Source organism: Bombina bombina, chromosome 1 (genome assembly GCF_027579735.1).
Source record: "Bombina bombina isolate aBomBom1 chromosome 1, aBomBom1.pri, whole genome shotgun sequence".
NCBI lineage: Eukaryota > Metazoa > Chordata > Amphibia > Anura > Bombinatoridae > Bombina > Bombina bombina.
In genome coordinates, this window is record NC_069499.1 from 1,586,938,648 (window position 1) to 1,586,955,452 (window position 16,805).

At 42.6% G+C, this 16,805-nt stretch overlaps 1 protein-coding gene across 1 annotated transcript in view; it reads right to left on the bottom strand.

Moving 5' to 3' along the window:
• FOXK2 (forkhead box K2) overlaps positions 1 to 15,499 on the bottom strand; it is a 525,324-nt gene extending 509,825 nt beyond the window's left edge. The window contains exons 1-2 of the mRNA XM_053688868.1: positions 15,486 to 15,499; positions 14,926 to 15,375 (exon numbers count right to left, since the gene is read on the bottom strand). Coding sequence (XP_053544843.1) covers positions 14,926 to 15,375; positions 15,486 to 15,499 — 464 coding nt within the window. The remainder of the gene's footprint in view (positions 1 to 14,925; positions 15,376 to 15,485) is intronic.
• Positions 15,500 to 16,805: the final 1,306 nt, after the last annotated feature.

Genomic DNA, 16,805 nt, shown 5'->3' on the forward strand with positions numbered 1-16,805 from the left:
GTAAAGTCCAGATTGACTACTACAAATAAAGCAAACCACAGTCACCAGGTTTAGAATAGAGTGCATTTATTTGCAGTCATCGGTTAAAGCCAATTAGGGAGAGATATTGTAGCAGGGTTAGCCTTAAAATGTCAGCAGGTGCAATTCAAGTTCTGAGAATTATAAATTGCTGAACTAAATTACATGAAAAGGGGTAAAAATAAGTAATGACAATATATTACAAAGTTGCTTCATTACACATAACTTAAGATTTTCTATACAAATTTCATGGTGTTTACTGTCCATTTAAGTTCAGGACTGTTAAGCATAAGCGAGAAAACAAACAAAACAGCTATTTCAAATGAGAAAATAAAGGCGAAGGAGTTATTTGTAAACTATTTACTACAATCCAATAGTTAAAATGGATATTTGGGAACACATTAAAGGGGATAAAATATTAGTGCACACTATCCCTTTAAATATTACTGCTAGAAACAGCAGTGTCTTATCAGGTGCTGAACAAAAACCAAATATTTATATTGTAGCATTTTCTGCTCCAGTTTGCACAACACACTTCCTCTTTCTTGCAATTGCACTGAGTAAAGTTCATTCAAGATTTGTATGAATGGAAGAAAAACTACAGTAAACTTTACAATACTACAACCCTAGTGCGATACCACTCACTGTCATTGGCTTACAAGTACTCACTGTACAAGGATCATTATGGTCGCTCTCTAGTGAGCCCTGTCATTGGCTTACAAGTACTCACTGTACAAAGATCATTATGGTCGCTCTCTAGTGAGCCCTGTCATTGGCTTACAAGCACTCACTGTACAAAGATCCTTATGGTCGCTCTCTAGTGAGCCCTGTCATTGGCTTACAAGTACTCACTGTACAAAGATCATTATTGTTGCTCTCTAGTGAGCCCTGTCATTGGCTTACAAGTACTCACTGTACAAAGATCCTTATGGTCGCTCTCTAGTGAGCCCTGTCATTGGCTTACAAGCACTCACTGTACAAAGATCCTTATGGTCGCTCTCTAGTGAGCCCTGTCATTGGCTTACAAGTACTCACTGTACAAATATCATTATGGTCGCTCTCTAGTGAGCCCTGTCATTGGCTTACAGCACTCACTGTACAAAGATCATTATGGTCGCTCTCTAGTGAGCCCTGTCATTGGCTTACAAGCACTCACTGTACAAAGATCCTTATGGTCGCTCTCTAGTGAGCCCTGTCATTGGCTTACAAGCACTCACTGTACAAGGATCATTATTGTCGCTCTCTAGTGAGCCCTATCATTGGCTTACAAGTACTCACTGTACAAAGATCATTATTGTCGCTCTCTAGTGAGCCCTGTCATTGGCTTACAAGTACTCACTGTACAAAGATCATTATGGTCGCTCTCTAGTGAGCCCTGTCATTGGCTTACAGCACTCACTGTACAAAGATTATTGTTGCTCTCTAGTGAGCCCTGTCATTGGTTTACAGCACTCACTGTACAAAGATTATTATGGTCGCTCTCTAGTGAGCCCTGTCATTGGCTTACAAGCACTCACTGTACAAAGATCATTATGGTCGCTCTCTAGTGAGCCCTGTCATTGGCTTACAAGTACTCACTGTACAAAGATCATTATGGTTGCTCTCTAGTGAGCCCTGTCATTGGCTTACAAGTACTCACTGTACAAAGATCATTATTGTCGCTCTCTAGTGAGCCCTGTCATTGGCTTACAAGCACTCACTGTACAAAGATCATTATGGTCGCTCTCTAGTGAGCCCTGTCATTGGCTTACAAGTACTCACTGTACAAAGATCATTATGGTTGCTCTCTAGTGAGCCCTGTCATTGGCTTACAAGCACTCACTGTACAAAGATCATTATGGTCGCTCTCTAGTGAGTCCTGTCATTGGCTTACAAGCACTCACTGTACAAAGATCATTATTGTCGCTCTCTAGTGAGCCCTGTCATTGGCTTACAAGCACTCACTGTACAAAGATCATTATGGTCGCTCTCTAGTGAGCCCTGTCATTGGCTTACAAGCACTCACTGTACAAAGATCATTATGGTCGCTCTCTAGTGAGCCCTGTCATTGGTTTACAGCACTCACTGTACAAAGATCATTATGGTCGCTCTCTAGTGAGCCCTGTCATTGTCTTACAAGCACTCACTATACAAAGATCATTATGGTCGCTCTCTAGTGAGCCCTGTCATTGGCTTACAAGCACTCACTGTACAAAGATCATTATGGTCGCTCTCTAGTGAGCCCTGTCATTGGCTTACAAGCACTCACTATACAAAGATCATTATGGTCGCTCTCTAGTGAGCCCTGTCATTGGCTTACAAGCACTCACTGTACAAAGATCATTATGGTTGCTCTCTAGTGAGCCCTGTCATTGGCTTACAAGCACTCACTGTACAAAGATCATTATGGTCGCTCTCTAGTGAGTCCTGTCATTGGCTTACAAGCACTCACTGTACAAAGATCATTATGGTCGCTCTCTAGTGAGTCCTGTCATTGGCTTACAAGCACTCACTGTACAAAGATCATTATGGTCGCTCTCTAGTGAGTCCTGTCATTGGCTTACAGCACTCACTGTACAAAGATCATTATTGTCGCTCTCTAGTGAGCCCTGTCATTGGCTTACAGCACTCACTGTACAAAGATCATTATGGTCGCTCTCTAGTGAGCCCTGTCATTGGCTTACAGCACTCACTGTACAAAGATCATTATGGTCGCTCTCTAGTGAGCCCTGTCATTGGCTTACAAGCACTCACTGTACAAAGATCATTATGGTCGCTCTCTAGTGAGCCCTGTCATTGGCTTACAAGCACTCACTATACAAAGATCATTATGGTCGCTCTCTAGTGAGCCCTGTCATTGGCTTACAAGCACTCACTGTACAAATATCATTATGGTTGCTCTCTAGTGAGCCCTGTCATTGGCTTACAAGCACTCACTGTACAAAGATCATTATGGTCGCTCTCTAGTGAGTCCTGTCATTGGCTTACAAGCACTCACTGTACAAAGATCATTATGGTCGCTCTCTAGTGAGTCCTGTCATTGGCTTACAAGTACTCACTGTACAAAGATCATTATTGTCGGTCTCTAGTGAGCCCTGTCATTGGCTTACAGCACTCACTGTACAAAGATCATTATTGTCGGTCTCTAGTGAGCCCTGTCATTGGCTTACAGCACTCACTGTACAAAGATCCTTATGGTCGCTCTCTAGTGAGCCCTGTCATTGGCTTACAAGCACTCACTATACAAAGATCATTATTGTCGGTCTCTAGTGAGCCCTGTCATTGGCTTACAGCACTCACTGTACAAATATCATTATGGTCGCTCTCTAGTGAGCCCTGTCATTGGCTTACAGCACTCACTGTACAAAGATCATTATGGTCGCTCTCTAGTGAGCCCTGTCATTGGTTTACAGCACTCACTGTACATAGATCATTATGGTTGCTCTCTAGTGAGCCCTGTCATTGGTTTACAGCACTCACTGTACAAAGATCATTATGGTTGCTCTCTAGTGAGCCCTGTCATTGGCTTACAGCACTCACTGTACAAAGATCATTATGGTTGCTCTCTAGTGAGCCCTGTCATTGGCTTACAAGCACTCACTGTACAAAGATCATTATTGTTGCTCTCTAGTGAGCCCTGTCATTGGCTTACAGCACTCACTGTACAAATATCATTATGGTCGCTCTCTAGTGAGCCCTGTCATTGGCTTACAGCACTCACTGTACAAAGATCATTATGGTCGCTCTCTAGTGAGCCCTGTCATTGGCTTACAAGCACTCACTGTACAAATATCATTATGGTCGCTCTCTAGTGAGCCCTGTCATTGGCTTACAAGCACTCACTGTACAAATATCATTATGGTCGCTCTCTAGTGAGCCCTGTCATTGGCTTACAAGCACTCACTGTACAAAGATCCTTATGGTCGCTCTCTAGTGAGCCCTGTCATTGGCTTACAGCACTCACTGTACAAAGATCATTATTGTTGCTCTCTAGTGAGCCCTGTCATTGGCTTACAGCACTCACTGTACAAAGATTATTGTTGCTCTCTAGTGAGCCCTCTCCTATGGAAAACCAAACCACATCACATGTGTGTGCATCATGCAGAGGTGGGGGCACTGAGTACTACTTATTTTAACCCTTTGGTTGTTGCCAGAATGGGTTAGAGATATGAGGGGGGGGGGATTAAAAAAAAAAAAACTTGGGATTTATATGCCCTTGAAAATATGGATTATACACTATGCCTGTGGCATCTAATGGAACAAACTCACTGCCTCTGACAAACGAGGGACACACACATAGGTAGATAAAATGAGATGTGACAACAATTGCACACTTTAATTCCTTACATTGGTGAGACTAGATTATAGTAAACAAATTAGTAGAAGTGATTCAAATCCGAGGTAGATAAAAAAGAAGGCTTTATTGATATACATCCATATAAAAACACGTTAGAGTAGGACTAACAGGTTTTACGCGTTTCGGCTAGGTGCCGTATTCATAAACCTGTGGGTGCACTAGCTGACAGAGTTTAAAAAGCATGCTCTAAGAGATAATTGGTTGGTGTAGACACACCTACCAAAAAGTATTAACTCATACCACACCAATAGTACAATTGCATATATATACCTAAAAAGTTTTCAAGAACAGGGCTTAAATTCGTAATGAAACCTAAGAGAATATGTTACAATATATTGAAATAGAACATGTGAATTGAGGAGAAGTAAGACCTGAAAGAATTATACAATATAATATAGTATGTTACCATTGTTACACACTCCAAAAGACATTAATTGTATATAAAGAGAGCAATGTTCCATAATGTAAAGTTTAAGACCCTTAGCACAGTGATTTTTAACCTTTTTTTTGCCGTGGCACACTTTTTTACATTAAAAAATCCTGTGGCACACCACCATCCCAAAATGTAAAAAAAAAATCACACATTGTAGACTAATACAGCATATATATACACATACACACACATACTGTATGTATTGCGCTGTTATGCCATGCCTCCTACAAACTACCCCTGCACTGGGAGTAAAAAACAAGCAAAGTTTAAAAAATATGTCACACTGTTGTCAGTCTGCCGTGGCACACCTGAGGATCTCTCACGGCACACTAGTGTGCCACGGCACACTGGTTGAAAAACACTGCCTTAGCAAGTCAATATACAACAATACATAGCATGTTAATGTACAAAACAATGCATATACGCGTGTATACACACACAAAAAACACCTGTGAATGTGTGTTATATAGCATTTAATCGGTATATGAATGTGTACGCGCATATATACAAGGGTATAGGATGTGTGTACGTTGGTAAGTTTAAAGGCAATAAGTCACAAGGTTAATTTACAATAAAATAAATTTCCTGAGAGTGGCTAAATAAAAAACATAATACAAAAATAGTATAAATGTGATATAAGGATATTATAGAGATGAACTGACTTCACTATGTCTATAAATATCAATATCAAATTATGTTCCATTATATCACATCTAATATTATATATTATTTTTGTAGATGTTAACAAGAAGTAATGGCAACAGTAGCAACAACAGGTGGGATCTAAACGACTTAGATTTAAATCTAAATTGGATATAGATATACAAACCTACTCTGTTATGTACCTCCAATAGAAATGAACTGAATAAACAAACTAAATTGTTATTAAATTAATCAAAGATAATTTTATCCACTGAAAAAGATAGATAGATTTAATTTAATTTAAATAAATAAAGTACAATTCAATGCAATTCAATCTAAAGTGACAACTTATTTCCAATGATTGATTATGTCATATTCTGAATTAAAACCATGTGGAATTTGGGTTTTTAGTTTCATAATCCAATAGACTTCTTGTCGTGCAAGGAGGTTATCCCTATCACCCCCTCTTGTAGGCAATGTGACCACCTCTATTGCTCGCCATTTAAAAGATGAAACATCCTTTTGATGGACTTCCAAAAAATGTCTCGATAGGGCTGAACGCGGTTTTTCATATTTTATGTACCCTAAGTGTTCACGTATGTGGGTTCTAACATCCCGACTGGTCATGCCAACATACTGTTCTGTACACTCAATAAGGTATATTACATAGCTGGTAGAACATTTCACACATCCTTTTGTGAGGAAGGATTCACTGGTTTTACAAGAGTAAAATTCTCTGCCCTCAGTCACATGCTTTGCATCTGTGGTTGCCACATTTATATGTGCCGTTTACAAGAAGCCATGAGCTAGCACTTTGTTTTATTTGGTAATTGGCTGGGGGCAAGAATGTTACCCAGAGTTAGATTGCGTGAGTACACACACTTGAATCCTCTCAACTGTTTCTTTAAGGCAATTATCCCCCAATAAAATTGGGAAATATTTTTTCACAATGTCACATACCGATGAATAATCTGAGGAATATTTAGTGATGAAAGAGATCTTTGTCTTCACTATTCTTGCATACTTGGGTTTGTAAAGAAGGTCTACCATCTTCCCAAGTTTTTTTAGATTATAGTAAAACACAGGTAAAGGCCTGCTACGGAGCCACAAACCTTAGAACTTACATAGCCGGTGACCCAAAGAGGAACAGTACCATAATCCTTCTGGGTCCTGCAAGGCCTGCAAAGGCCCTTAACTTAATTGTATATCCTCTCAGTGGAGGTAATATATTTAGTAATCAAGGCTAATGCAAAAACGACATTAAAAGTACATCATTATTGCATTGGAAAATTCCTTTACTTAGCAAGTAGTCGGTATGGGGGTTGGAGGATTACTCAGGCTAATCAAACAGGCTATAATGAGGCAGTCAGTAACCTTCTACAAGCACAAAATTAGGAAGCCAATACTTTATATTGTAGAAAGAGACTTGTGGACGCCACATATGTAAGGCGGGCTAGTAGCAGGGTACCTCTAACAATGTGCATATCAATAGAAGGAGAAACGGAATATAAAATACATCATTTCAAAATTTTAAAACATTTTTTAACAACTTTTCCTTAAGCATTTGTGGTATATGCAAGTTAATAGTACACTCAGGCTGTACGTGTTGCTGTAATTTCATGCACTATTCACAGAGCGACTTTCAATCAGTCTGGAGTTTTGTTTTTAAGCAAGATCAGCACATGGCCACAAACACAAAACACATTTAATTTGGCACTTTTGTGAAGCAGGTTGCCTTGTCACCTAGGTATAAGTGGCACTTTCTGTAAGAGGGCATGTTGCCCTTTTCCTTTCAAGCTTAGCTTTCAGTACTGAAACTTAAATACATTTGGGGAAGAGTGAAAACGCACCCTGGTAAATGTGGCTATGTCTTGTATGCACACGCACCAAGCTGTTCTCTTTGTGCCACTGCTGGACATGCAGTGTTTAACCCTTTGTTATAACTCTGTATAGCAAGATATCCAGTTTTAGAAAGCTGACTTTTTTAAAATTCACTTTATGTCATGAGGGGAAAAGCTTAAAGGGATTTAGATAGTTTTAATAGATTACTTCCATTATCAAATTGTGCACAGTGTTTTAAAATGCACATGTTGAGGCACCAGCTGCTACTGAGCATGTGCACAAGTCTGCAGTGTGTATAAGTATACTAGTCTGATTGGCTGATGGTTGTCACATTATACATGCGGGCCGGCAAATAGGGAAAAATACATTTGTCAGGGAAAAAACAAAACTACTGCTTATTTGGAATTGAGTAAATATTGTGTTGCCTTTTTATTATGCAATTCTACAGTATTTTATGGTCCTTTAACTGGACTGGGGATGAATCATGAGACGCTGTCCTGAGTAGCGTTGCACAGATCTGAGCAAGAAGCAAACAGTATGTAAACAGTGAGCCAAGCAGATTGAGAGGAATTGCAAAACTCTAGGTCCTTGGCTCCATGGAGGCGTAACTAGTTACATAGTTGGAAGGGTAAGATCAACAAGCTTGTTCGCCACAATCCGTAACCATAACAGAAATAAAAACAAATCATGTCAGAAAGCCGAGGGAGAGAATAAAACTCTGCAAGTAATAAAATATATATCTGCAAGTATAAACACAACTCATGTGCTGCATTTGTCTCTCCTTTACATCTTGTAACAAAGGGAACAACCCTTAGAGAAGCGACATTGTGTATATTGTGAGGGATCTCATGATGCTAATCGCTATTAAGGGGCACAGTTCTCTAATGCTCCTCACTCATCTCAAGAAAGATATGAACTAGAGAAGATTATAGGGCTACTAAACTGGTACATGGTCTGGCTAATCATTAGAAATTATAAGCGGTAACAGACCTATACAAAATATGCATTTATTTGTTAGTGCTGCAGAATCTGCTGGCGCTCTACAAATAACCGATAATAAAAAAAAAAAATTATCACAAAAATGGCTGCAGTTTGTTTCATTCCGTTCCTTCCAGCACTAGATTTATTAGAAAACACACAGATATCTGAATATACAGATTTATTTTTTCTTTTGATGCACTTTTTTTTTTTTTAAAGGGACAGTAAACACTAAAATTGTTATTGTATAAAAAGATAGATACCCGTTACTACCCATTCCCCAGCTTTGCACAACCAACATTGTTATATTAATATACTTTATAACCTTTAAACCTCTAAATGTCTGCCTGTTTCTAAGCCACTACAGACAGCCTTTTATCACATGCTTTTTTTATTTGCATTTCACAAGACAATGCTAGTTCATGTGGGTCATATAAGAGTCAGCACAACACAGCACTAATTGGCTAAAATGCAAGTCAATAGATAATAGTCATGTGATCAGGGGGCTGTCAGAAGAGGCTAAGATGGAAGGTAATCACAGAGGTAAATGGTTATGTAAAACTGGGGAATGGGTAATAAAGGGATCGTCTATCTTTTAAAACAATAAAAATTCTGGCGTAGACTGTCCCTTTAAATAAATCTGGTGCTGGAACAAACCACAGTACTATTCAGAGGTCAATTAAGAAGAGGACCATACATACAGAAAACCCAAGAAGCTTTCATCACTGAAAAAGTGAAAATGTTGAATATTGGTGCTCTAATTTGCTTATTTTTAGTTTTAAAAATTTAAAGAAAGAAAAATAAAGGAACTGCTTGCAGAATATGGAAATGTCATAGATTGGGCTCCTATAAAGAAATGACCGCTACATAATATATTGTTCACACAATTTTCTTTTATAGGCAACAAGGTTAAGAAAACTTGTTTCTGGACTATAACCTCATAGTTTAGGCATTTGCTGTTCTATTTAGCAGATACAAAAATTATCACCTGCGAAAGTGTAGAATATTTAGCATCACCTCCTCGTATTTTCCCCCATATGTTTCATCTGAATTTATCTTGTTTTTAATAGAAAAGTAAAAAAATAAAAATATACATCTGCTCACGAGGTCTGATAACAAGCAGAACATGTTATCTAGCCTCCCAACAAAACCTGAAATAAACCGCTCTCCTAGTAAATCTGCTTCTCTGGTGTATGTACAGCAGCATTAAAGGGACATAGATTAATTACATCTGATTAGAAACATAAATACAATATACGTCTGTATTGGCAAAAATGCTTCTAGTAAAAAAGTTGTCACTGCTTTAGGTTTTAGCATTTCTCTGTGCACATGAAGCTTAGCTAGATATTCTCAGTGCACGAGTATAGTAAATACTAAACAGCCCAGCGCGACAGTGGGGCTCGTATCATGTTAGCAATTAACAAATTGAGTCATTACCAGATGAAATAAGAACCTTAGGCTCTCTGAGCAAATACTGTGTTTAAAATGCTGGTGCACGGTGCATACGTATATACACACATTTGAAACAGCTATTGCTATAGCTTTTATTAGAAGCACTTTTGCCAATACATTTAAAATACAAAAATGCCTCTATTCAAGACTGAAATGTATCTATGTGGTTTCAAATTTTGGCTAGAATGTCCCATTAAGAACTAGCAGTATTTCTGTGATCTTGTATCCTATACAAATGTGCACACTTATGAAAGGTCTCATTTCCCCTTATGTAATAGTGGCTATAACTAAGGAATAATCAAGCAACCCAGGACGGCAGTTAAAAACAAAACATGACCAAGTATGAGAATGATGAGTAGGCACCTCCTCCAAATGCAAACAGAAAACAAAGTATCATGGGAGCTCAGCAGATTGTAAACACTGTGCCGTCTACTATTCTCCCCCCACGTGATGCACACAATGAATGCAGGTGAACGGTGCCAGGTTTTCAGTTTGTGTTTTGGTCTTGTACCCTAGCCACAGCTTATAACCCTGTTTGCACAAGCTGGGAACTATTCCCACAGAGGGGCGTAAGAAAAAGGGCAAACCCAGACACTGACAAACAAGGAGTGCTACTGGCCAAGGCACAGAGCTGATGAAACAAGACAGCATTCTTCCAGGGTTTAGAGCTAAGGAGTCTGGGCAGGACGGAGCCTGTAAGGATAGCTCAGTGCACGCTTGCCATGCCAGGGCAGAAACAAAACAAAGTTATGCAGCGGGAGAGTACACAGTATTGTGTATAAAGTGATGCATTCTTATAACGTATTGTTCAACCACAAACTTACATTAGTACCCACTCCAAAGGCTCAAGGGACATTAGCGCTGAAATAAAAAGGTATTCTTATTCAGCAAACTTTCTTTTCTTATAAAATGAAAGCCAATCAACCAGAATACCCAATGCTGCCACATAATGCTGCGGCCTGTGACTGGAGCATACATATGTATGCTGGCAGTATACTCATTTCAACCAGCACACTAGGTGTGGGGTGTTAAACACAAAGTAATGCATGCAAATATAGTGTAACATTGTGGTAAGTCATACACAGTCTCAATTGCAATCCTCAGAGCACAGTGACAGGTCAGAGTTTCAAGACTTATGAACTAGAGCACCAGTGAAATAAGAAGATGATCAGTAAACATGGTTATAAACCTGCTCTCCCCCAAGGTAATCCTGAAAATCTGACCTGTTAGTGTGTCATAAGGACTGGAACGGAGAATCACTGCTCTAGCGATCAATCCAGCAGATTCTGCATAATCCAGATAGTGATCAATAACATGACACAGCTGTACATAGCCTTGAACTATTCAACATCACTTTCATGCTTCCCAATTAAGAAAAAATATATATATAAAAAAAAAATGTCACAGACCCTGCTCCAACCACACCCCCTCTTCTGAGATTCTGTAAGAATTACATAGTGATTATTTCCTTTGTCATTATCTCATCATTAGACTCCTGGTGCTTCTACGTCACATCCCCAGGTACCAACATATATCCCCTTTTCTGATGCTACATAATCCCATTACCTAACAAAGCCACCACTAATTTCACACCACCAGCAGTCTCTACAAATCCTCTATTTAAATACAATCACCTTCCCAATTCCTTAGCTCTCTTCCCTTTCTCTATATGATCAATACATCAGATAACTCCACTCCCTAAAGATCAGCCTCCTCACACCCACCAATCACGTCATGCTCTGCTCAGCTCGCCCCCCTAATCATGGCCTGCCCCTGAGCCTCCTTACGCCCACCAATCACAACTTGCCCAGCCCCTAAAGCCCACTAAGCACGGCCTGTCATGCTCCTCAAACCCCCAACCTGCTCCTATTGCCCATTCATAACTCCCTGACCCGATTGTCAGCATTCTCATGTCCTATCTTTGCCAGTTCTGCTCCTCTCATCCACATCACTGCCATTTCCGCTCCTTAGCCTCCTCACACCCCCATAACTGCCAGACTTGCTCCTCAGCCTCCTCACACCCTCCGTCACTGCCTGGCCTGCTCCTCACAACCCCCGTCACTGCCTGGCCTGCTCCTCACAACCCCCGTCACTGCCTGGCCTGCTCCTCACAACCCCCGTCACTGCCTGGCCTGCTCCTCACAACCCCCGTCACTGCCTGGCCTGCTCCTCACAACCCCCGTCACTGCCTGGCCTGCTCCTCACAACCCCCGTCACTGCCTGGCCTGCTCCTCACAACCCCCGTCACTGCCTGGCCTGCTCCTCACAACCCCCGTCACTGCCTGGCCTGCTCCTCACAACCCCCGTCACTGCCTGGCCTGCTCCTCACAACCCCCGTCACTGCCTGGCCTGCTCCTCACAACCCCCGTCACTGCCTGGCCTGCTCCTCACAACCCCCGTCACTGCCTGGCCTGCTCCTCACAACCCCCCATCACTGCCTGGCCTGCTCCTCACAACCCCCGTCACTGCCTGGCCTGCTCCTCACAACCCCCGTCACTGCCTGGCCTGCTCCTCACAACCCCCCATCACTGCCTGGCCTGCTCCTCACAACCCCCCATCACTGTCAGTTTTACTGCTGCTCCTCACCTCCCCATCACTGTCAGTTTTACTGCTCCTCCTCACAACCACCCCCATCACTGTCAGTTTTACTGCTCCTCCTCACAACCACCCCCATCACTGTCAGTTTTACTGCTCCTCCTCACAACCACCCCCATCACTGTCAGTTTTACTGCTCCTCCTCACAACCACCCCCATCACTGTCAGTTTTACTGCTCCTCCTCACAACCACCCCATCACTGTCAGTTTTACTGCTCCTCCTCACAACCACCCCCATCACTGTCAGTTTTACTGCTCCTCCTCACAACCACCCCCATCACTGTCAGTTTTACTGCTCCTCCTCACAACCACCCCCATCACTGTCAGTTTTACTGCTCCTCCTCACAACCACCCCCACATCACTGTCAGTTTTACTGCTCCTCCTCACACCCCCCCCACATCACTGTCAGTTTTACTGCTCCTCCTCACACACCCACATCACTGTCAGTTTTACTGCTACTCACACCCCCATCACTGTCAGCTACTCACACCCCCATCACTGTCAGCTACTCACACCCCCATCACTGTCAGCTACTCACACCCCCATCACTGTCAGCTACTCACACCCCCATCACTGTCAGCTACTCACACCCCCATCACTGTCAGCTACTCACACCCCCATCACTGTCAGCTACTCACACCCCCATCACTGTCAGCTACTCACACCCCCATCACTGTCAGTTTTACTGCTGCTCACACCCCCACATCACTGTCAGTTTTACTGCTGCTCACACACCCACATCACTGTCAGTTTTACTGCTCCTCCTCACACACCCACATCACTGTCAGTTTTACTGCTCCTCCTCACACACCCACATCACTGTCAGTTTTACTGCTGCTCACACACCCCCCCCCACATCACTGTCAGTTTTACAGCTACTCACCCCCCCATCACTGTCAGCTACTCACACCCCCATCACTGTCAGCTACTCACACCCCCATCACTGTCAGCTACTCACACCCCCATCACTGTCAGCTACTCACACCCCCATCACTGTCAGCTACTCACACCCCCATCACTGTCAGCTACTCACACCCCCATCACTGTCAGCTACTCACACCCCCATCACTGTCAGCTACTCACACCCCCATCACTGTCAGTTTTACTGCTGCTCACACCCCCATCACTGTCAGCTACTCACACCCCCATCACTGTCAGCTACTCACACCCCCATCACTGTCAGCTACTCACACCCCCATCACTGTCAGCTACTCACACCCCCATCACTGTCAGCTACTCACACCCCCATCACTGTCAGTTTTACTGCTGCTCACACCCCCATCACTGTCCGCTACTCACACCCCCATCACTGTCCACTACTCACACCCCCATCACTGTCAGTTTTACTGCTGCTCACACCCCCATCACTGTCAGTTTTACTGCTGCTCACACCCCCATCACTGTCAGTTTTACTGCTGCTCACACCCCCATCACTGTCAGTTTTACTGCTGCTCACACCCCCATCACTGTCAGTTTTACTGATGCTCACACCCCCATCACTGTCAGTTTTACTGCTGCTCACACCCCCATCACTGTCAGTTTTACTGCTGCTCACACCCCCATCACTGTCAGTTTTACTGCTGCTCACACCCCCATCACTGTCAGTTTTACTGCTGCTCACACCCCCATCACTGTCAGTTTTACTGCTGCTCACACCCCCATCACTGTCAGTTTTACTGCTGCTCACACCCCCATCACTGTCAGTTTTACTGCTGCTCACACCCCCATCACTGTCAGTTTTACTGCTGCTCACACCCCCATCACTGTCAGTTTTACTGCTGCTCACACCCCCATCACTGTCAGTTTTACTGCTGCTCACACCCCCATCACTGTCTGCTGCTCACACCCCCATCACTGTCTGCTGCTCACACCCCCATCACTGTCAGTTTTACTGCTGCTCACACCCCCATCACTGTCAGTTTTACTGCTGCTCACACCCCCATCACTGTCAGTTTTACTGCTGCTCACACCCCCATCACTGTCAGTTTTACTGCTGCTCACACCCCCATCACTGTCAGTTTTACTGCTGCTCACACCCCCATCACTGTCAGTTTTACTGCTGCTCAAACCCCCATCACTGTCAGTTTTACTGCTGCTCACACCCCCATCACTGTCAGTTTTACTGCTGCTCACACCCCCATCACTGTCTGCTGCTCACACCCCCATCACTGTCTGCTGCTCACACCCCCATCACTGTCTGCTGCTCACACCCCCATCACTGTCAGTTTTACTGCTGCTCACACCCCCATCACTGTCAGTTTTACTGCTGCTCACACCCCCATCACTGTCAGTTTTACTGCTGCTCACACCCCCATCACTGTCAGTTTTACTGCTGCTCACACCCCCATCACTATGCTCTTCAGCATCCTCACATCTCGCACTAACCCTCACACAATCAGTGCTCCCCTCATGTCTAACCTGCCCCCTTTCTAGGCTTCCCTGCATCCTCCCCTCGTACCACTGGCTCCCCTCCTCTTTGCCAGGGAACCCCTCCTCTTCTTGCCTGCATGCTCTCACTGACAATCAGTAGACTAATAAGCTGCCATCCTTTTCTCTCACAGCCTCCATCCTCTGGCTGCCCAATACCCACACACCCCTCCAGCCTCCCCCAATCTCCCCTGCACTCACACCGGCGGCAGCTGCAGCGGCGGGGCTCCCCTTCTCTGGAACACTCCGTCCACAAAGACACCGTTCTTGCCGAGACAACGCAGGTAGAAGTCGCCCCCGGCTCCACCGCTCTCCTCCGCCGCCGTGAAGATCTCCAAGTGGCGGCGGGAGATGAAACTGGAGTGACCCATGCTCACGTCTACCGAGCCCTGCGACGAGTTGCGGCCTATGGTCACCGAGCGCTTCTTCATCAGGTACTCGAACTCACGGCCCTCCAGCCGAGCCACCACCGACACGGGCGCCCCGCTCACCGCCATCGTCAGCCTGCAGGGGAGAGCGGGGAACCGGGAGCTCCGGGACCGGCGGCGCCTGCTCACAGCCAGCCAGAGAAAGGAGAGCGGGGCGCAGCCTAACACGAGGCGCGGGCAGCAAAGGGGCGCCAGCCAATAGGAAGCGGAGGTTGAGGCGGCACTGACAGCAGGGGCGGGGCTTGAGGACGTTAGATTGAGCGGTGCGGGGGCGGGGCCGAGAGGAGGCCACCTCAGGGACACAGATATATACACACACAGTGCGGCGCACACACCGGGGTAAACATGGCAAGGAGGCAGCCTATTGGCAGGAGGTGTAGCAATAAACTGACAGCAGCGCCACCCCTCTCATGCACACAAATAAATACCTTCCAATAAATATGCTAATCAGCAGTGACGTCACGTGTTTACCTCACGCGACTAGTAATGAGGTGTCCGAAATACAAACACAAAATAACGTTTTATGGTCAAATGTGTAAAACAATACCTCAACTTGTATAAAACCCCTCAGAACACCGAGACATTCTACACAACATATATAAAATACAAACACAAAATAACGTTATGGTCAAATGTGTAAAACAATACCTCAACTTGTATAAAACACCTCAGAACACAGACATTCTACACAACATATATAAAATACTAACACAAAAAAACTAAATACATTCTACACAACATATATAAAATACAAACACAAAATAACGTTTTATGGTCAAATGTGTAAAACAATACCTCAACTTGTATAAAACCCCTCAGAACACCGAGACATTCTACACAACATATATAAAATCCTAACACAAAAAACTAAATACATTCTACACAACATACAGTATATAAAATCCTAACACAAAAAACTAAATACATTCTACACAACATATATAAAATCCTAACACAAAAAACTAAATACATTCTACACAACATATATAAAATCCTAACACAAAAAACTAAATACATTCTACACAACATATATAAAATCCTAACACAAAAAACTAAATACATTCTACACAACATATATAAAATCCTAACACAAAAAACTAAATACATTCTACACAACATATATAAAATCCTAACACAAAAAACTAAATACATTCTACACAACATATATAAAATCCTAACACAAAAAACTAAATACATTCTACACAACATATATAAAATCCTAACACAAAAAAACTAAATACATTCTACACAACATATATAAAATCCTAACACAAAAAACTAAATACATTCTACACAACATATATAAAATCCTAACACAAAAAACTAAATACATTCTACACAACATATATAAAATCCTAACACAAAAAACTAAATACATTCTACACAACATATATAAAATCCTAACACAAAAAACTAAATACATTCTACACAACATATATAAAATCCTAACACGAAAAAATTAAATACATTCTACACAACATATATAAAATCCTAACACAAAAAACTAAATACATTCTACACAACATATATAAAATCCTAACACGAAAAAATTAAATACATTCTACACCATCGCATGAATTTTTTTTTTAGATAAAAACATCACTCAAAAAATATATATCATATGTAAAAAATAAAATATGTCATCAAATATTA